The 21,795-nt window shown below is 41.6% G+C and overlaps 1 protein-coding gene across 1 annotated transcript in view; it reads right to left on the minus strand.

The window, feature by feature from the left end:
* Nucleotides 1-21,192, minus strand: part of LOC120527175 (uncharacterized protein C4orf45) — a 31,573-nt gene extending 10,381 nt beyond the window's left edge. The window contains exons 1-2 of the mRNA XM_039750317.1: nucleotides 21,029-21,192; nucleotides 5,836-6,065 (exon numbers count right to left, since the gene is read on the minus strand). Coding sequence (XP_039606251.1) covers nucleotides 5,836-6,065; nucleotides 21,029-21,113 — 315 coding nt within the window. The 5' untranslated portion in view covers nucleotides 21,114-21,192. The remainder of the gene's footprint in view (nucleotides 1-5,835; nucleotides 6,066-21,028) is intronic.
* Between the last annotated feature and the right edge of the window lie 603 nt (nucleotides 21,193-21,795).

Below are 21,795 nucleotides of genomic sequence, written 5' to 3' on the forward strand. Positions count from 1 at the left end.
ATAACGGTCAACAACGTCCACCATGTTGAACTTTCTTATTTATGGCCCCATCTTCTCGAAATCTGGTAGGCGGCTTCCCTCCACTAACTGAAACCAATGTACATACTTATTTAGATAGATAGATAGATTTCAGTGGTATGATGCCACTATCGGCCGCCATATTGAACTTTTCAACAGTCTTTGTTACTTATGGGCCCATCTTCAAGAAATTCTATCGATCAAAGAACTGTCACTTACCGAGTGGTTTCCATGCCCGGAGATACCACCTACCTTTTCCATTCTCTTTGTTACATATTGCACGGCCATATCAGGCTCACTCTTGATATCCGGAGGAACATTGTGTCTTATGTATTGAATGACTGGGACAGGTTCAAGGTGTGGACTGATGACGGTACAGGAGATAATTATACTACACAGGAGCACTAGAAGAGTGAAATGCTTAAGCCCTTCACCTATGGATCTGCATGTGAGTTGATGGCTGCCTCTGAATTGTTCGGTTGTCGCTTTCAAGTATACAAAAATGGCCAAATATTTTACACCTTTCGACAACCGCCAATGCCTCTTAAACATCCTAGATTGACAAGTGACGATTTCAGTAGTGGACACTTTGATGTTTATGAATGTTTAAACTCTCAAAAGCTGGATGTGAAGTTATCGATGAAACCGGTTGTATGCTTACAATGCTTGACAGATGCCGAATGTCTCTTCAACACAAGTCCTACAAATACTGTCGTAATTGAAACAAACCATGAAACTCAAACCGATTATGACAGCAGCAATCCAAGCTGTGAGATTTGAGACAAGATTACTGTTCACATGGCCAACTGTACGTTGCATGCTCAAGAGTAAGCTCAGCGCACAGCTTGGTCATATTACAACCGGAGGGCCGAACTCACAATGCGGTATACAAAGAGATCCTTAACAAATAATTATTGGCATATTGTCCCACAGTTTAAAAAGGTTTAATTTTCTTCTTAATAAAAATTTGAATGCAGTACTTCACCGCTGTGACGCACGGGTATTTTGCTAGTGTTATATGTTATATTGATCGGTAACAGATGTCACACATACACGTGCTTGGGACAAATCTTAAGGCCTTGTCGACTTGCAATTCCACCCCAAGTCTTGGGTTGGCATTGCCTCCTAACGCCTCTCCTCTCCTTCCCTCTGCAGATTCAGAGAACAGTGGAACAACGGCAGCACATGATCTCACTTTCGGTTTTCACGTGCCTGATTCTGTCCCTTCTGTCTCATCAACCTCATAGACAGCCACAAGCAACATCTTTCCGCAGTCTGGTTGGAGACTTCTGTCCGCAAAGACGTCCATTTTTTTTGCAAAAGTTTTCTTTCAAAACATCACAATATATGGGGATCGCCATTCGGTGCCTCAACCCTTTACCTTAGTATTTTCCTATTACAGAGAGAGGAGGAGGAGGATTACACAGAATAACTTAAAAATCTGCTATTTCTTGTAGTATGTTTACCTTCAGCACCTCCTCGTGTGTCTGAACCTCTCTTGTCCCTGATTGCCTCTCTCCCATAATGCCTCCTTCTCAGACTCTGCCTCTAATTTCGAGGCGCCTCTCTCACCTCCTGTCTTTTTATACTTTCCGTCTCCTGAAGGCGACTCTCTCAGCATGACTCCCATGCTATTTCTCCTCCTCATGTGTCTCACACTTGCACTTCCTCTTTCGATCGTGTTACCAAAGCCAAACCGACCAATCAGATTGCTCTGGAGAAATGGGCACACACAGACCTTAGTGTTTTATTATATAGTAATTATAATAATTAATAGCAACCCTCAAGCAGGATGTCTTTAGATGTCATAAGACAATGGAGCCATAGAGGGAGCTCAGGAGGAAATGATTTGCATTATTAAGCAAAAGAAGATTAAGAGGTGACGTTATTGAAGTGTTTAAAATTCTGAAGGGAATTAGTCCAGTGGATCGAGACTGTGATTTTAAAATGAGTTCATCAAGAACACGGGGACACAGTTGGAAACTTGTTAAGGGTAAAGTTCACACAAACAGTTACACAAAGACACTTGGAATAAACGACCAAATAGTGTGGTAGACATCAAGACGTTAGGGACTTTCAGAACTCGATGTTTTATTGGAGGAAACAAGTGGATAGGACTGGCGAGCTTTGTTGGGCTGAATGGCCTGTTCTCGTCTAGAGGGTTCTAATGTTTTATGTCAGTCACACCATGCGTAAGACGACTAATGTAACCAGAGGATAAGTCTGTCTGTCGAGGATGAAAGTGGAACTACAGTGGCTTGACTGCTTGGGGTCTTAGATTATGCAGAAAATGCAGGCATTAGTCTCTGTTTTCACCTTTCATCCACACTACCTCAGCATTTTTAATCATTTTGAAATCGGAGACTCTAATCTCGCTCTGATTGGTCTATGCTTATTATGTGTCCCACTCATGATTAGATCCTGCTCATTACAATGTCTTATTGGTCACCCTTTACAGAAGAAAACAATATTCCAACATGATGGACATAGAGGAGTTGCTTTCCTTCGTGTTTTTTGCGTTGTTTACCTACTTTTTTGTTTTTTGTATTTGTCATTGCTGTTCTCTATGTGTAAACACAAACTGCAAATGAATGTCTTGTATGAAGGGTCACTTCCTCTGCCCGTTTCTGCTGATGTGCGCGTGCTTAGTGTAGGTGAACCGCTAAGCCGCATGTGTTTCTGGTCATTTTGCCAGGGGCAGACATACACTTACCTAAAGAATTATTAGGAACACCACACTAATACGGTGTTTGACCCCCTTTCGCCTTCAGAACTGCCTTAATTCTACGTGGCATTGATTCAACAAGGTGCTGAAAGCATTCTCTAGAAATGTTGTGCGTGTTGTGGCTTCACAAATGCTTTGCTGCATACTTCGGTTGTAACAAGTGGTTATTTCAGTCAAAGTTGCTCTTCTATCAGCTTGAATCAGTTGACCCAGTCTCCTCTGACCTCTAGCATCAACAAGGCATTTTCGCCCACAGGACTGCCGCATACTGGATGTTTTTCCCTTTTCACACCATTCTTTGTAAACCCTAGAAATGGTTGTGGGTGAAAATCCCAGTAACTGAGCAGATTGTGAAATACTCAGACCGGCCCGTCTGGCACCAACAACCATGCCACGCTCCAAATTGCTTAAATCACCTTTCTTTCCCATTCTGACATTCAGTTTGGAGTTCAGGAGATTGTCTTGACCAGGACCACACCCCTAAATGCATTGAAGCAACTGCCATGTGATTGGTTGATTAGATAATTGCATTAATGAGAAATTGAACAGGTGTTCCTAATAATCCTTTAGGTGAGTGTACTTTTATAAATGATGTGGAAAAACATGAATGTGATTACAGATTGTTTTACTTTAGAAACGCAGTTTTTAAATGAAAATGTTGAAGTGCAGGTATAGTCTTAGATTACTTGTTAAATGAGAGTTGGGAATGAGAAATTTGCTCAATCTAACTAGCAAAACCAGATCTTGAATTCAAGACAAGGAGGATCTGAAATTCTGGAAAGAATTTTTATTATTCTCAAAGAAAACAATAGTTTTTTCCTTTTCTAGTTTGAAATTCAGAGGGGCATACTTAGTCCACATCCTTACATTAAGATGATGGCAGTACATCTTGAAATTATACATGGGCCATGACTGAAAATAAATGGCAAAACATTATGTGACAAGTAACCCGCAAATTATTAAAATGAATAATTACAAAACACGGGGCGGCACGGTGGCGCAGTGGTAGCGCTGCTGCCTCGCAGTTCGGAGACCCGGGTTCGCTTCCCGGGTCCTCCCTGCGTGGAGTTTGCATGTTCTCCCGTGTCTGCGTGGGTTTCCTCCGGGCACTCCGGTTTCCTCCCACAATCCAAAGACATGCAGCTTAGGTGGATTGGCGATTCTAAATTGGCCCTGGTGTGTGCTTGGTGTGTGGGTGTGTTTGTGTGTGTCCTGCGGTGGGTTGGCACCCTGCCCAGGATTGGTTCCTGCCTTGTGCCCTGTGTTGGCTGGGATTGGCTCCAGCAGACCCCCGTGACCCTGTATTCGGATTCAGTGGGTTAGAAAATGGATGGATGGAATTACAAAACAATAAACATATAGAAAGTTTAGATAAAACCCAACTAAAGTTCTATGAATAAGTAGAGTCTGGCATGTAAAGTGTTTACCAGACAAAAATAAATACTGGAAAAAAAGACCAAATATTAGTAATATTAATACTAATATTCTAATTGGTGCTCCGGTTTCCTCCCACAGTCCAAAGACATGCATGTTTGGTGCATTGGCGACCCTGAATTGTCCCTGGTGTGTGTGTGTGTGTGTGTGTGCGTGTGCACACGCCCTGCGGTACGCTGGCACCCTGCACGTGGTTTGTTTCCTACCTTTGTCCCCTGGGATTGGCTCTAGCAGACCCCTGTGACCCTGTAGTTCGGATATAGCGGGTTGGATAATGAATGGATGGATGGGAAGGATAATCTAATCTGGACAGAAAATAGAGAGACGGCTGAATCTGCTACTTGGGATGCAAGATGGGAACCAATCCAGGATGTGATGGCACAACATCAAAGCATTTGTTTAAGAGGAGAGCCACAATGACACAACATAAAACTGACAGTTTAGTTCACACGCCTGTCTTTGAGGACGTAAGCAAGGAAACCCACTTGGGCAGGAGAACATGCAAACTTCACACAGAGGTGACGGAACCAAGAACAACTACCTCAAGGTCCAGGAGATGAGAAAAAAATCAAAGTCTAACTGGAGGAGGTCAAAACCAAAGAGAACAAAAAGAACCAACCAACCAAAGTCCAGTGTGCCATCAAAAATCTTGACACAAGGTGTGAATATACAATGGGAGGCCTGAAAATCAAAAGTACGCTTTATGAGAAATATCTCGGAGTCGTAGTGCACTATACGCTATCAAACTCCAGACAGTGTTCAGAAGTCATTAAGAAGGCTAGCAGAGTGTCAGGTTATATAGCGCCCTCAAGCTGGTGAGGCCTCACCCGGAGCACTGGGTGCAGTTTTGGTGCCAAGTGTTGTTCAGGTTTAACACTGAACATGTGAACAAAACAACTTCTTAACCAAGTTGACTCGAACGTTGGCTCCACACCCTTAGTGGCAGTTGGCCCTTTCGTGTTTGGTTCCTTTTGGCTCTGACTCCAGTTCTGTCTTTTGACTGTCAATGCCATCTTTGCCCTTTGATTGTTTGTTTGATCTTTTCATGTTTTATTCCTGAGTATGTTTTTTTTTTTTTTAGCTTACATACGGTATCATCTCCTAATTTAAGAATCCACAGGCACACTTATAATGTCCTTAATAATAATGTCTGAATGACATTCTTTTGTTCTGGGTTTGTTTTCTAGTTGGCCTTTTATTCGAAAAAGAGTATTTGCTTTATTTTGCAACTTGTTTCTAACTACTTTAATTATTGCTTACTTAAACTTTTGCCTTTCATCTGTTTATCAGGTTCAGTTTTTCTTTCCTTCCATAAAATAATTAATTATTCCTTTTTTTGTGCTAATTTATTTCACTAAGCCTTTCCATGTTATTTACAGTAACTATTTTGGTAAATGAGTTTGTTCATTTAGGATCATGGTCTTTTCCTTTCACCTTCCAAACAAACCCTAGCACTTTCTCCCCGTGTTCCTCTTCGCTTTTATCTTCCACCATAAAGCACATTCTGATATAATGAAGACTGTAAACTCTTTCACTTTGCATGACTGCTGATGTCAAATGGAGGTACTCTGTGGTTGCTTACAGTAAGTAGGAAGGGACACCACCACCTTTTTCAGATTTTTTGTTACTAACTGATAAGACAAATTGTACAATACCACCTTCAGCTGCATGTTGCTGTTCAGAGTCCTCATATTTAACGTGCAGAACTCCTCCACTCCCCATCCAACTCCTCCCACGTAGCATTGCTTCGGCAGCGGTGTTGGCGTCCCAGGTGCCGCACGGTACAGGTAACTCAGCTCGCTGGTAGCCTCTGGCAGTTTAGAGCCCACCCCGACACTGTGTGGAAAGTCGCACCTCTTCACCTTGTAGTCACCAACGCCATCCGGCCCTGAGAAAACATGGAAACCACATTTTTCATTTAGTCTGGACTTTATGAACAGAGCACCTTCATAAAGCAACTTACGAGCCGGTCAAATGTATACTGAATAAATATTTCACAGCATCAAACATCCATCCATTATCCAACCAGCTCAAGACAGGACCTGATATGATTGGTATTTTTCATTAACTTTTGGGGGGATTTCTTGAAGTGTTTTGGACAATACAATATACGTCCATTCTGAATTAAATTCTAGTACAGTGGAACCTCGGTTTATGAGTGTTTTGCAAGACGAGCAAAAATTTTTAATAAATTTTGACTTGATAAACGAGCGATGTCTTGCAATACGAGTAGTATGGATACACTTTGTCTGCTGAGCGTCATGTGATCACAACTGAGCTGATGGTTCTTCTCTCTCTCTCCTTATCTCGCTCGCTCGCTCGCCCAGTGCGTCTTTTCTCTCTCTCTTCTTATCTCGCTCGCCCAGCGCTTATCTCTGTTTACTACAGCATTGTGACTGTGTGTGTGTGCGCTGTGAAGTGCGAGTCCTCATCTTGCTCCCCAAAACACGAAGCTGAGTCTCAGTACTTTAACACCAGTTTATTCAGTTTGAAACAGCAACAGCGCTGTTATTTATTGCAGCAGGATCTTTATAATGTTCCTTGATCTTTTTGGATGCGCTTATATGGCGAACTGCTACAGCGCTGGGAGACTGCGATTGCTTTGGGACGCTCTTCAGCGTGTCGTCCCGTTGGGTGGAATTCCACATGAGTTTAGAAAATCACCCCAGCCATGATTCTTTTTAAAGGTAAATTGCAGGTTAATTTGTATTATGTATTTTACTTTATATTTTGTATTAATCCTTTTTATATGAATAGTTTTGGGTTGTGGAACGAATCATCTGAATTTCCATTATTTCTTATGGGGAAATTTGCTTTGATATACGAGTGTTTTGGATTGCGAGCACGTTTCCGGACCGAATTATGCTAGCAAACCGAGGTTACACTGTATTTTTTTTTGAGAAAGCTTCATCTTCTTGTTGTTCTTCTTCTTTCGGCTGCTCCCGTTAGGGGTTGCCACAGCAGATCATCTTCTTCCATATCCTTCTGTCCTCTGCATCTTACTCTGTTACACCCATCACCTGCATGCATTGGCTGACAGGGCTCTAGCCAAGGGGCCCGGGATCACAGGGGCGCGGCGCGGGATGAGTCGATATTATGCACAAACAAAACGTATGAACAGAAAGCAAGAATTGATCCTACAGCATTGAGTGTCAACTTCAGAATAAAACATTTTGAAAACTAAAAACAATATCAAAAAAAGTTTCAGCCAAAAAAACTTTCTCACTTTGACATTTTATGAATCCAAATAAAACGTAGACCTCTCCACTGGTCGAAAAGTTTGATATGAATTGCTGATTTGGTGTCATGTAGTTTTTATATATTCTTTATTTATAAATATTATAAACAATAAACTTAAATTATACATGGTTTTAAACACAATTAAATAAGAAATACTACACAAAAAAATTAAACATTTACGTCACTTATTTCTTAGTTAAAGTTTCGATTTTTTTCAAAATTTTCAAAAAGACGTAATTTCCAGCTTTTTGCAAGAAAATTGAGGCCTGCAACAACCGCCATTATTTTAGTCGGAACATTTCCTATAGGAAACCCTACATTTAGAAAAGTATATCAAAAATACTCGTGGGAAAGTATTATTTAGGAGGCGAAAGCAGTTGCTGAGGTAGCAGCAGTGCAAACTCAATTTCCAAATAACCGGAATCCTTCTACAGAACCAGAATATGATTTCAAAGTTTCTGTAGCTTTCCCAGTATTGGATTTTATCATCAGCGATTTAAAGACAAGATTTGAAGAAGCAGATGCCATATGTGAATTATTCTCACCCATTTTGAATGTCAATGGTCAACTCACCGCAAGAGCTGCAAAATTTGCACGTGCATATGCAGAAGATCTGTCAGATGACTTACTGGATGAACTCTTTCACTTCAAAAGTATTTACAAGACAGTTTTTTGGTGTTGACAAAAGCCAATTAGAATTTTGAATGCAATTTACGACAAAAAACTTCAAGGTATATTTGCCAATATCTGTCTCGCTATTAAATTGTTTTGTGCAGTCCCATTTACTGTTTCTTCAGCAGAAAGATCGTTTAGCAGATTCATTAAAAACATGGCAAAGAAGTACAACTAGTCATAAACGACTTAATCATTTAGCAATTCTGTGTATCGAAAATGATTTAGCTAAACATGTTGATTTTAGTGAGGTCATTTTTGCGTCAAAAGAAAGCTAGAAAACAGATTTTTTTCAATAATTTTTAATACTACTGTAAGTTTTTCATTAGAATCTTTACTTTATAAATATATTCAATAAATGTGCATAATACTTCTTATGTTTTTGCATCATTAACCTCGCTTATTTCATTTTAAATCCTATTGGGTATCATGTTTTCCTTAACCCTAGGTGAAGGGCCCGCCAGAGATCCTGGCCTAGTGGCCCGCGTTAGAATGTGGGGGCCATGCCTGCATGTCCTCTCTCACCACATCCATAAACCTTCTCTTAGGCCTTCCTCTACTCCTCTTACCTGGCAGCTCAGTTCTTAACATCCTTCTCCCAATATACTCAGCATCTCTCCTCTGCACATGTCCAAACCAACGCAATCTCACCTCTCTGACTTTGTCTCCCAACCATCCAACCTGAGCTGACCCTCTAATGTCCTCATTTCTAATCCTGTCCATCCTCGTCACACCCAATGCAAATCTTAGAGCTGGAGGTGGCACAGTCAAAGATGCCGTCTCCTGCTTTCTGGTCAGTGCCACCGGCTCCAGCCCATATAACATAGCTGGTCTCACTACCATCCTGTAAAGCTTCATGAAAGAGTTGAAATATTTTTTTCTTTAGACTGTGACGCCAGTTTATTTTATTATGGGTGTCACCTTTGTCAAACATTGGTGTTGGTAGTTCCCATAGTGATATAACAAAATATTCTGGGGTTGTGTGACGTGTGGCATCTTCAGTGCAACCGTTTAAAGGTGAGCATGTGCACTTCCGCATCATCCGAGATAAGCATTAACTCTCTGTAATGGCAAATTACCCTTCTGACATTTAGACCCCCAGTTCTTGGTCAGTATAATGATTGAATCATTTGTTTATTTGTTTGCATCTTTTTTTAGAAACCTTACCAATTGTGGAGAAAATAAAACAGTTGGGAAAATCAGAAAAGGGATGGGGTACCAGCTGTTAGCCCCATTTAATACGCAGGCTGAATAAATGGAAAAGAAAAAATGTGCACATGCCGGTGCAGTAGACAGCTCGGTGCCCTTTAAACAAAATATGCTTTTGAGGGAAACTGCAGTTTCTCATTGAACTTCTGATGGCCTCCTGTTTTTATAGCGCCATCCCGGGAAGAGGCAGAGCTTCATGGCCAGAAATGTCCTACACGGTCAAGCCTCTGAACTGTGGTTGAAAAGGAAGATGAAGTTAAAGGCAGTGTCCCCTCACTGCTCGGGGTAGTACTGCCTACCTTCTGAGAGACTTGAGGATCAGTAAGCCATTGTGTTCAAATTTGGGGTTACTTCAATCCTAAAATTTCATTTCAACGTTAGTTTCTTGATTAGCGTTTTTGTTTGCATTTGCGCCGCTTGAGTTCTTCACGATCACTGCTATTGTGTCTCCAAAACCCCCAACATTGTTAGGTCAGCACCCACATTGTGTCGTCTGAGGTCAAGCCCTTTAGCTAACAATGACACAAGCTGTAAAAGTCATCCTTGGGCTGGTTTCCATATCCGAGTTTGCAGATTTAAAGTCTTTTTTGGTGCCTGAACTCTTTGACCTCGATTTAGTCTCTTAACTTAATTTCATTTCCATAACCGTGTGGCTGATATTCTGGTTTTGATTTCTATTTTTGATTTTTTTCCACAAGTTACTCCAAAAACTTTTCGTGGTGGTTTGATAAAGTAACAGTTAGTGTGCTGGGCTGATGAAAGATAAGAGTAGAATCCTCTAGCAATCTTGGCGTGACTCTGACTACGTTTCATCTCTCAGTCCTTTCATTTAAAAATCAATACCATTTTGTTGGAGTCCATATCTGCCAACTGGCCCCAGGCTTGTGTGTGCCACCAGTAAGACCATCCAAGGTTGGATTCCTACCTTGCACCTAATGGTCCTGGAATTTGTTCCAACCCCTTTTGACTCCAAACTGCATTAAAATGCATGGATGAATTATCGTATGATTCCTTTTTCCGGATGCACCATCCTGATCTTTATATTCTTCAAAGTGATCCTCAAAACTCTACCAATATTCAGATGCTGGATTTCTGTTCACTATCATTGGTTATGTTCATATTAAACCACTGCCAGGATATTTGGGTGTCATTCTTGTATTTTATCATCGCATCTCATTTTTTTAATTGCTGTGAAAGAAACTAAAGGTGATCAAGGGGTGATACAGTTATTATAGAGTAATATAGTTATTGTGTATGAAATGTTTTGATATACTTTAAATATAGCATTTATATCAGAAATAGCATGAAGACACTGCCAAAATGGTGGATTGATTAAGCAAGCCTATTAGGATAAGAGCTGAACTTCAGAAGTATTGAGAAGGACAAGAATGTAGCGAAATGAAACTTTTATTTAGGTGTATAAGCTAATGAACCAATCAGAGTAAATGTCAGATGTTGTGTAAGCATTAATGGAGCACTGTCATTTAAACTCAATTGTCTATAAATACGCGACTCTGACTTTGCTTAGTGACCATTCCTTAACAGACTACTGTCACCGACTGTTCCCTTTTCATGAAGAGAAATTAAAGACGCATGAACACGCTTCCTCCTGCCTGATTCCTGGGTCTTAAGGCTGAAGTTTCTTCCACACTGCTTTTCCTGGTACAGGTCACAGGGGCAATAGGCCAGGCAGGTCATCTCCGACTTCCCTGTCTCCAGCTATAGACTGCAGTTATTCCTGGAGAATTCCCAGGCATTCCCAAATCAAGCAAGAGATTATAATCCCTCCAGGGTGTCCTGGGTCTGTTACAGGATCTCCACCCAGTGGGATGTGCCCAGAGCAGCCCTAATGGAAACCACCTGGGAGCCATCATTATACGACATGCCCAAACCACCTCTGCTGATTCATCTTGAAGAGCAGCGACTCTACTCTTGAGGCTCTCCTAAATCGTTGAGCTTTTCATCTTATCATGGACTGTTAGCCTAACCAGACTGTGAAGAAACCTACTTTCTGCTGCTTGAATTGCAATCTCATTCTTTCCAACATTATCCGCAACTCATGACCCTTAGTGAGGACAGGGATGTAGACTGACCAATAAACTAAGAGCTGTGTCTTTAGACTCGACTCCTGCTTCACTCCCACTGACCAATACAGCACCGACAGAAAAACTGCCACTTCTCCAATATGCTTGTCGATTTCATGTCCCCTTTTTCTATCACTCGTTAATAAGATCCTGAGATATCTGAACTACTCCACTAAGGACAATTATCCCCCATCACCTGGAGACCGCAATCCACACTTGGTGGTGCTGATCCTCATCCTAGCCGCTTCACAAACAGCAACAAATCACTCAAATGCATGCCAAAGGTCACAGTCATATTAGGGAAAGAGGACAACACCATCTGCATAAAGCAACAGTGCTACCCCATGGCTCCCCAACTGGAGACTCTCGCGTCTTTGGCTGTGTCTTGATGTATCATGTCCATGAAAACCACAGACAGAAGTGTTGACAAGACACGGTTTTGATGGAGCACAACATCCACAGTGAGCAGATTCGACTTCACAGCAAACTGAAATTGGGCCTCTCCTTTAATACATGCAATTACATTCTATTAATACTTGCATTTTTTGAATATCTCTCTTTGCAAAAGGAATATTTATTAAATAAAATGGTGTAATCTTTCTCTTTAAGTAAATAAAACTGTAAATGCTTGATCTTTCAGAAGAGAATGTTCCAGAATGTAACAACACAATGCTTATGTACATTTTCCAGCTTGTTACTCGGATACCAGATTATATTTGAAGAGACAAACTACAATAATTAACCGCACTCTCATGTTGAACTTACAAACCATGACTCTCTTTTCACAGGTTCAACATCGTCGTTTCGACAGAGGTGAGTGAAATTCTTACTTGAATGTTAATCAACATGCAACACGTCGCCCGTCTCCAGCACGATGAGTAGTAAAGTGGAACAAAGTTACCTCAAGACGTCTGGCTTCCTTACCTCAAACATGCAGTAGATTCATAAACCTTCACATCTCTCTATTATATCAAAAAATCCTGCGACGCGATGAGACTTTTTGGAAGATTTTTTTCAAGTCCCGTGAGATGAGACCTTGGCCATGAGATTTTTTCAAGTCCCGGCTGCTCTCAACCATTTTCAACCACGCGCACGGTCCTCTCACCTCTCATTCGTGTGAATGCTTTTGACAGACACAGTTCCTGCTCTCTCAGCTCTTATAAATTTTAACGTTTTACTCGCTTTAAGTTTCCAATTAAAGAAGACGTATTATGTCCAAATTTTATTGAAGAATTTCATCACGAACGGTTATCAACATAAAAAAATGAGTACAGGGGCAATCCTGGCACTGAGAAATGATGATTGTGTTTCTCTGACTTGTGGCCACTTGCACGGTGCACTTGTCAGTGTCGGCGATGATGCAGACAGCTTCAGCAATGGGCTCATCTAATGCTGGACACTGAAATAAACAGCAGACAGGAAATGTTGCGCAACATCTTTAAAATGTACCATACAAGGAAATTTCGAAAGTATACCTTTGTATCTACACCTTTATTTTTTATATAACAACTTTGTAACAGTGAAGGCCACCCGCTAGGCAAGGGGTCCTCAATCCCAGTCCTGGAGAGCCGCAGTGGCTGCAGGTTTTTGTTCTGACCTGGTTGCTTAATTAAAAACCAATTCTTGCCAATAAAGCACTAACAAGCTATGAAATTAAATTAACTCTGCTATGTCAGGTCATTCTCATATCCTAGATTTTCTTTCCCTTTCTATCATGCAAATGATTTGAAGGCTAAAATGGACGAGTAATTCTCAGTCCTTCACTTTTTTTCTCTTCATTTTTCTTCCAAGTATTTAATTAAACCCAATAGTGCAGATAAATACACACAGGTGTAAATGTAAATAAGCTAAATGGAGAAATGCTGCTCTCTCTTGTCATTTGCATGTTATTGATAATAAGGAGCAATTAAAATAGCTGTTTCAGACAAAATTAAGCAATAAGGGCTCAAAATCACTAAAGTGAAGCAGAAGTGTTACTTTAGCAATAAGTGCTTTTTATTAAGCAACTGGGTTGGAGCAAAACCTGCAGCCACTGCGGCTCTCCAGGACCGTGATTGAGGACCCCTGCACTAGGCGCTTTGCAAGTGCACATCCCTCTATTATAAACTGCTCCAAAAAATTAAAGGAACACTTTGAAAACACATCAGATCTCAATGGGAAAAAGAAATCCTCCTGGATATCTATACTGATATAGACTGGGTAATGTGTTAGGAACGAAAGGATGCCACATCGTTTGATGGAAATGAAAATGATCAACCTACAGAGCCCTGAATTCAAAGACGCCCCAAAAATCAGAGTGAAAAAATTATGTGGCAGGCTAGTCCATTTTGCCAAAATTTAATTGCAGCAACTCAAAATTGTATGCAGCACTTTGTATGGCCCCTGTGTTCTTGTATACATGCCTGACAACATCGGTGCATGCTTCTAATGAGATGACAGATGGTGTTGTGGGGGATCTCCTCCCAGATCTGGACCAGGGCATCACTGAGTTCCTGGACAGTCTGAGGTGCAACCTGGTGGCATTGGATGGACCAAAACATAATGTCCCAGAGGTGTTCTATTGGATTTAGGTCAGGAAAGTGTGGTGGCCAGTCAATGGTATCAATTCCTTCATCCTCCAGGAACTGCCTGCATACTCTCACCACATGAGGCCAGGAATTGTCGTGCACCAGGAGCCACTGTACCAGCATAGGGTCTGACAATGGGTCCAAGGATTTCATCCTGATACCTAATGGCAGCCAAGGTGCCTTTGTCAAGCCTGTAGCGGTCTGTGTGACCCTCCATGGATATGCCTCCCCAGACAATCATTAACCCACCACCAAACTGCTCATGCTGAATGATGTTACAGGCAGCATAATGTTCTCCATGGCTTCTCCAGACCCTTTCACTTCTGTCACGTGCTCAGGGTGAACCTGCTCTCATCTGTAAAAGCACAGGGCACCAGTGGTGCATCTGCCAATTCTGGTATTCTATGGCGAATGCCAATCGAGCTGCATGCTGCTGGGCAGTGAGCTCAGGGCCCATTAGAGGACATGGGGCCCTTGGGTCACCCTCATGAAGTCTTTCTGGTTGTTTGGTCAGAGACATTCACACCAGTGGCCTGCTGGAGGTCATTTTGTAGGGCTCTGGCAGTGCTCATCCTGTTCCTCCTTGCCCAAAGGGAGCAGATACTGGTCCTGCTGATGGGTTATGGACCTTCTATGGCCCTCTCTAGCTCTCCTAGAGTAACTGCTTGTCTCCTAGAATCTCCTCCATGCCCTTGAGACTGTGCAGGGAGACGCAGCAAACCTTCTGGCAATGACACGTATTGATGTGCCTTCCTGGAGAAGTTGGACTACCTGTGCAACCTCTGTAGGGTCCAGGTATCGCCTCATGCTACCAGTAGTGACACTGACTGTAGCCAAATGCAAAACTAGTGAAGAAACAGCCAGAAAAGATGAGGAGGGAAAAATGTCAGTGGCCTCCACCTGTTAAACCATTCCTGTTTAGGGGGTCATCTCATTGTTGCCCCTCTAGTGCATCTGTTGTTAATTTCATTAACATCACAGCAGCTGAAACTGATTAACAACCCCCTCTGCTACTTAACTGACCAGATTAATATCCCATAAGTTTCATTGACTTTATGCTATACTCTGATTAAAAAGTGTTCCTTTAATTCTTTTGAGCAGTATATAAAAAAAATCCTAGGACGAGATGAGACTTTGGCCATGAGATTTTTTCAAGTCACACCCTCCTTGCAACCATATTCAAACACGCACACTGTACTGTCACCTCTCATTCGTGTGAATGCTTTTGACAGACACAGTTCCTCTTATAAATTTTTATGTTTTCCTCACTTTAAGTTCCTAATCAAAGACGACGTATTGACGTGTTATGTCCAAATCTTATTGAAGAATTTCATCACAAAGGGTTATCAACAGAAAAAATGACAACACGGGGCAATCCTAGCACAGAGAAACGATCAAGTCAAATTAATTAACGCCACACAACAAATTGGTTAAATGTGTATCGATTGACTATGCTGAAACAGTTGGTGGTGTTCGTGCGGAAGATGAAAACATCATCTTACAATATCCTGAACAATGTCTTCCACCGCAGAAATTACTGCAGAAAGGACGAAGTATCCAAGAAAGGTAATGTAGTACATCTTCCACGGATAACATTACACAACAAAGGAGATCTTGATATGCCATTTGTTTTAAAACGTTAACAGTTTCCCATTAGAATAGCTTTTGCAAAGACAATTAACAAATCTCAGAGCGAAACATTTCAAAAAGTCAGGGAAAGAAACGAAATTCAATCACAGGCAGTTATACGTTGTGTTGTCACGATGGAAGTCCAAACACAGAATCAAAATTCAATCTCATATTGATAAAAATTGAAATGAAGTTTTACAGTAAAAGTATAAGTTTAAAAAGTGTTTGCGTGTTCATTTCAAAGCCAAAAAGAACAAAATCGTATTCCGTAATGAATAACTCTAACGCAACATGAAACATAATTTACTTTCAAACTATTACGTTTTACTCTTTTTTAATACGGTTAATTATTTGCTGTAATGTAAGATAGTTCTATTATGCATATGTAACAATTCCCATGAAAATAAAAATCTGCTTAAATTGTACAACCGCATCCCCATACGCGAGCAACTGAACCACAAAGAGGCTAACGCATAGCACAGGCCCGGGATTTCACGAGCAAAGTGAGCAGGGAGCAAAGCCCCTCTAGTTTTTTCATATCTTGTTCTGTTGAAACCTTATAGTAAAATAAATCAAATATTTTTTCTCTCAACATGCAACACTCAATAACCCTGATTGACAAAGAAAACAAATATGATTAAAAGAAATTTGCAAATTTATTAAAAATAAACTGAAATTTGAAGCAAGTATTCAGACCCTCTACTGTACTCAGTACTCATTGAATCCCCTTTGGCAGCAAGTACAGCCTGAGGTGGTCTTGGGTTTGACTTGACAAGCTTCACACATCTGGATTTGGGGATTTTCTGTCATTCTTCCCTGCAGATCCTCTCAGACTCTGTCAGGTTGATGAAGATGTCAGGTTGATGAAGACCGTTGGTGGACAGCTAATTTCAAGTTCAAGTCTGGGCATTTCCAGGGTTGTCTCTAAGCCATTCATTCCTGTGTTGTCTTGGCTTTGTGCTTAGGGTGGTTGTCCTGTGGGAAAGTGAACCTTTGGCTCAGTCTGAGGTCCAGAGCACTGTGGAGCAGGTTTTCATTAAGGATGTCTCTATATGGGGCGGCACGGTGGCGCAGTGGTAGCGCTGCTGCCTCGCAGTTAGGAGACTCGGGTTCGCTTCCCGGGTCCTCCCTGCGTGGAGTTTGCATGTTCTCCCCATGTCTGCGTGGGTTTCCTCCGGCGCTCGGTTTCCTCCCACAATCCAAAGACATGCAGGTTAGGTGGATTGGCGATTCTAAATTGGCCCTAGTGTGTGCTGGGTGTGTGTTTGTGTGTGTCCTGCGGTGGGTTGGCACCCTGCCCAGGATTGGTTCCTGCCTTGTGCCCTGTGTTGGCTGGGATTGGCTCCAGCAGACCCCCGTGACCCTGTATTCGGATTCAGTGGGTTAGAAAATGGATGGATGGATGGATGTCTCTATATGTTACTCTGCTCACCTTTCTTTCAACATGGACTAGATTCCCAGTCCCTGCCACTGAAATACAACCCCACAGCGTGATGCTGCCACCTCAGTGCTTCACCGCTGGAAAGCACAGGTGATGAGCAATGCCTGCTTTCATCACACCACTGTTTCTTTCAATATGAGAGAACTTTAGGTGCATTTTTGCTCCTGTCAGCCTGGCTTTCATGTGTCTTTTATTGAGAAGAAGCTTCATTCTGGCCACCCTGTCGTAAAGCCCAGATTATCATTTTGAAAGTTTCTCCCATTTCCGCACAGGTTCTCTGGAGCTCAAACAGACTGATTATTGGGTACTTCAGGGGTGGGCAAAGTCATTCCTGGAGGGCCGCAGTGGCAACCCATTTGCTTAATTAGAAAACAGTCCTTGCCAATAATTACATTTCATGGCTTGTTGGTGCTTTAACTCTGCCATGTCAAGTCATTCTCATATCCTACATTTTTTTTCCATTCTAAGGATATCATCCAAATACTTTGAAGTGTAAAACGGATGGGTAATTCTCAACCCTTCACTTTTTTCTCTTCTCTTTCCTTCCAAGTATTTAATTAAACCAAATAGTGCACGATAAATACACACACAGGCGTAAAGGGGAACAAGCAAAATGGATAACTGCTGGTTTCCTTTGCAAATTATTGCTAATATTAAAAATTAAAAACCGAGAATGCAGCTGTTTAAGACTTAAATCAGCAATAAGGGTTCAAAATCTTAGTGAGGGAGACAACTAAAATGAAGCAGAAGTGTTTCTAGAGAGTGATTCTTATTAAGCGATTGGGTTGGAACAAAAACCTGCAGCCACTGCGGCCCCTCAGGCCTGACTTTGCCCACCCCTGGCGTACTCAGTCACCTCTCTTACAGTGACCTTTCTTCAATGATTTCTCAGTTTGACTGGAGGAGACACCTATAAGAAGAGTAATGGTTGTTCTAAACATCTTCCATTTAAGAATTATGGAGGCCACTGAGCTCTTGGGAACCTTCAAAGGTACAGAAATGTGTTTTTGGCAGCCTTCCCCAAACCTCTGCCTTGTCCTAATCCTGTCTCTGAGCTCAGCTGGTAATTCATTTGACCTCATGGCTTGCGTTTTTTTTATCTTTGAGACACACTGTCAACTACGGTACTTTCTATAGACACACGTTTCCCGTTCCTAAGCAGGTCCAACCAACTGAACTGACCACAAGTTGACGCCAAACAAAGTGTAGAAACACCTCAATGATGATCAACAGAATGGCATGAACCCGGGGGCAAATTTCAAGTGTCCTAGCAAAAGGTCTGAGTAACACGTGCCAATGTCATATTTCAGGGTTTTACTTTTAATACGTTTGCAAAACATTCTAAACTCCTGTTTTCATTTTGTCATTCTGGGGTATTGAGTGGGAAAAAATTAATTGAAATGATTTTACCACAAGGGCGGCACGGTGGCGTGGAGTGTGCATGTTCTCCCCGTGTCTGCGTGGGTTTCCTACCACAATCCGAAGATATGCAGGTTAGGTGGATTGGCGATTCTAAGTTGGCCCTAGTGTGTGCTTGGTGTTTGTGTGTGTCCTGCAGTGGGTTGGCACCCTACCCAGGATTGCTCCCTGCCTTGTGCCCTGTGTTGGCTGGGATTGGCTCCAGCAGACCCCCGTGACCCTGTATTCGGATTCAGCGGGTTAGAAAATGGTTGGATGGATGGATGGATTTTACCACAAGTAAAAACTGTAAAAAAAATGAAGGGGCCCGATTACTTCTTGAACACCCCGTATGTATTCATTACAACCGTTTAGACTTAAATGATCCACTCAACACAGCAATGCTAATCAGTGATATTCATCTAAACAGGGTGATTCACAGATGAGCGTTTCTCAATATGACTTCACAACCTCAACATTTATATTTAAATTGGACAACAGGCACGTCATTAGTTTTAACAGATCTCATGGGCTTTGCCCCTCTCTGATTATCACACGAGTTGTACTTCACATCGAATTGTGGCGGGCCCCCATGGGGTTTCACTCAAGTGGTACATGAAAGTAAATTTGAAGATTATTAGGGGGTTTCCCCTCAAGATTTGGAGTTTAAGCCCTTGAGGTCCCCCCAATGATGCCACAGTTGTAAAGCCACCATTCCCTGTAACAACTATAATAATAATACATTCTATTTATATAGCGCCTACCCATGCTCATGGTGCTTACGTTCAAAGATGGCATCTGTCTGACACCTTTCACATTTTTATACACGATGCAGCATCTCATTTATCTGGCAATGAACATCCATCTATCCATCCATTTTCCAACCCGCTGAATCCAAACACAGGGTCACGGGGGTCTGCTGGAGCCAATCTCAGCCAACACAGGGCACAAGGCAGGAACCAATCCTGGGCAGGGTGCCAACCCACCGCAGGACAAGGGCAATGAACATATAATTTAAAAAAGTTAGAAATCTCCAGCAGCTTGTTCTGTCTCTTTTATTAGTATTACAGTAATAGTCATGAAGCAGAACTGGGTATTTAAGGAAAAAATAAGTTGATGTTTTTAATTTTATCAGCTTCTGTATGTATGTATTTAGAGATGTTTTTGTTTCCCCTTTAAGTGCAAGAAGATAAATAGCAAGGTTGATACTGATCTGACATGAAATACATTAGAAGTATATGAGAAGCGGTGTTGATTGCGTCCTTGATTGGTCGGTGTTTCCCCTCAGTTTTTAATGAGATTTTAAAAAATCAGTATTACAAAAAAAAGAGACCAGAAGGTATACATATAAATAATATAATAATATAATTATATGGTTATGTCATTTAGATACTAGCAGGAAAATAACACAGAGGGTTTAAGTTTACAAAGGGCACAAAATGACATTAGTGATGCCTCATTGCTCAGTGCCCTCTTAAAAATAAAGGGGCTGTCAGATCCAAATGTTTTTTTTGAAGTTCATGTTAATGGTAAATTTACTTTAGTTTGCATAGATTTGAACTTGCTTGACATAAATAATGGTAGATTCAGTTCAACCACCCTGTATATTAAAAAAAACTGAAATGTTTGTGATTTTAGCTCTGTGTGACAGCACTAGAAAGAAACTTAATCTGTTTGAAAGATAAGCATTAAGAGGCACGTTATGTATGTATGTACTGGTAGCTTATGTACATGTCATGTGCGGATACAGATACTTAATACTATACGTTACCCTTTTTTTGCATGTATTATCAACCTTTTTTCCTTATTTTATGTGTGGACTGTTTGATTTATTTTGACTAAAGTCTTTTTTTTTTGCACATAGAGTAATACTAGTGCTGGAATGTTTGTCTGGTAGCTGCATTTGAACTATTTGGAAACCCTCGATAGCCAGCGGTTCTTCAGAGCGATATCATTCCCCATAAGAACCTTTCATTAATGTCCCTATCTGGTTTCCATAAATAATGAATGTGTTTGTGATGTGGAAACGACTTTTGCTGCGTATTTCTTGACCGTAATTATCCTGCTAGACAGCCTGCCGTACATTAAATATTTCTGTTTTGTCCACATACTGTATTAGGATTCTTTCCATGAACGACAGTTCCCAGAATGAGATGTTTCTTTGTCAATCAATGTCTCCTCAAGGAATGACACAACCCAGTAAAATGCCATTAAAGATCTCTATTTTTAAGAGTGTGCGCCGACCTTTACTCTCTTTGTTTCGCATTCCACGCCCTCTCCTTCTGCCAGTTGCTTTTCTCTGGGCTCAGCAGTCTCCTTTCGCGTCCTTTTTTTAATGTACTTTTAGCCCGTCCGGTGTTGGGTCCTGTCTTAAACCCAATCGCTGCCGTCTAACGTGCAGACCCGAAAGTGGATCCGCGAATTAGAATATTGTTGGATAGAAAGATAAGACCCGCCAGAGTTCCCGTCCCTTTTTTTTTTCTTTTACCAATATCAGTTCAAACACACGGCCGTCCATTAATAGCATAGGGCAGGGTCACACCTGGCGGCTCTTTCTTGGAATCCAAAGTTTTAAAAGTAACGCACTCCTGTCGTGTGGCTGCCAGCCTACCTGTAAACAGGATCCGCTGTCCCGTTGCGGTCGGTCGCCTTCTGTGAGGGCTGACATGACGACCGTAGGGTGGTCGGACATACATCGTGTCAGTCCTCTCCCTGTAAGCGCCTGTTCATCCACGCGCATTCTCACCTGCGGGCGCGAGGCTGCCAAGAGGGAGAGCGGCTGGAGTGACGTCACGCGCGGTTGCCATGGACGCCGTTGCCATTTGTTAACTACGTGCCGGCCTCGCTGAGTTTAAAATTCAGTCAGAGAATTCGTGAAAATACTCGCAAACTGCGGCTACTTGTACACTCCAATATATGTTAATTGACGAGTGCCCTTTTCTTGATTGGAAATGTAATCATATTTTTATGAGAGCGTTCCTACTTTATTAAACAGAATATTTATCGTCAATGATTATTCTACACATAAGCTGATTAGCATTAAAACAATGCATCTGTCTTTTACCATACATCCTAAAGCTAAGGAAATACACTTTAAGATTATTATGACCACTGGAAAGAACTTCTAAGATTCTAAATTTGGGATTGATGATAATATTTGTACATTTTATCTAACCGAGATTGAAACTGCAGCTCAAGTTTGTGTATTTGTTTTATATGATTATTTATAATAGTCAGTCAGTCATTCTCCAACCCACTATATCCTAACTACAGGGTCACGGGGTCTGCTGGAGCCAATCCCAGCCAGCACAGGGCGTAAGGCAGGAACAAATCCAGGACAGGGCGCCAGCCCACTGCAGGGCACACACACACCAAGCA

This window comes from Polypterus senegalus, chromosome 4 (assembly GCF_016835505.1).
Source record: "Polypterus senegalus isolate Bchr_013 chromosome 4, ASM1683550v1, whole genome shotgun sequence".
Taxonomy (NCBI): domain Eukaryota; kingdom Metazoa; phylum Chordata; class Cladistia; order Polypteriformes; family Polypteridae; genus Polypterus; species Polypterus senegalus.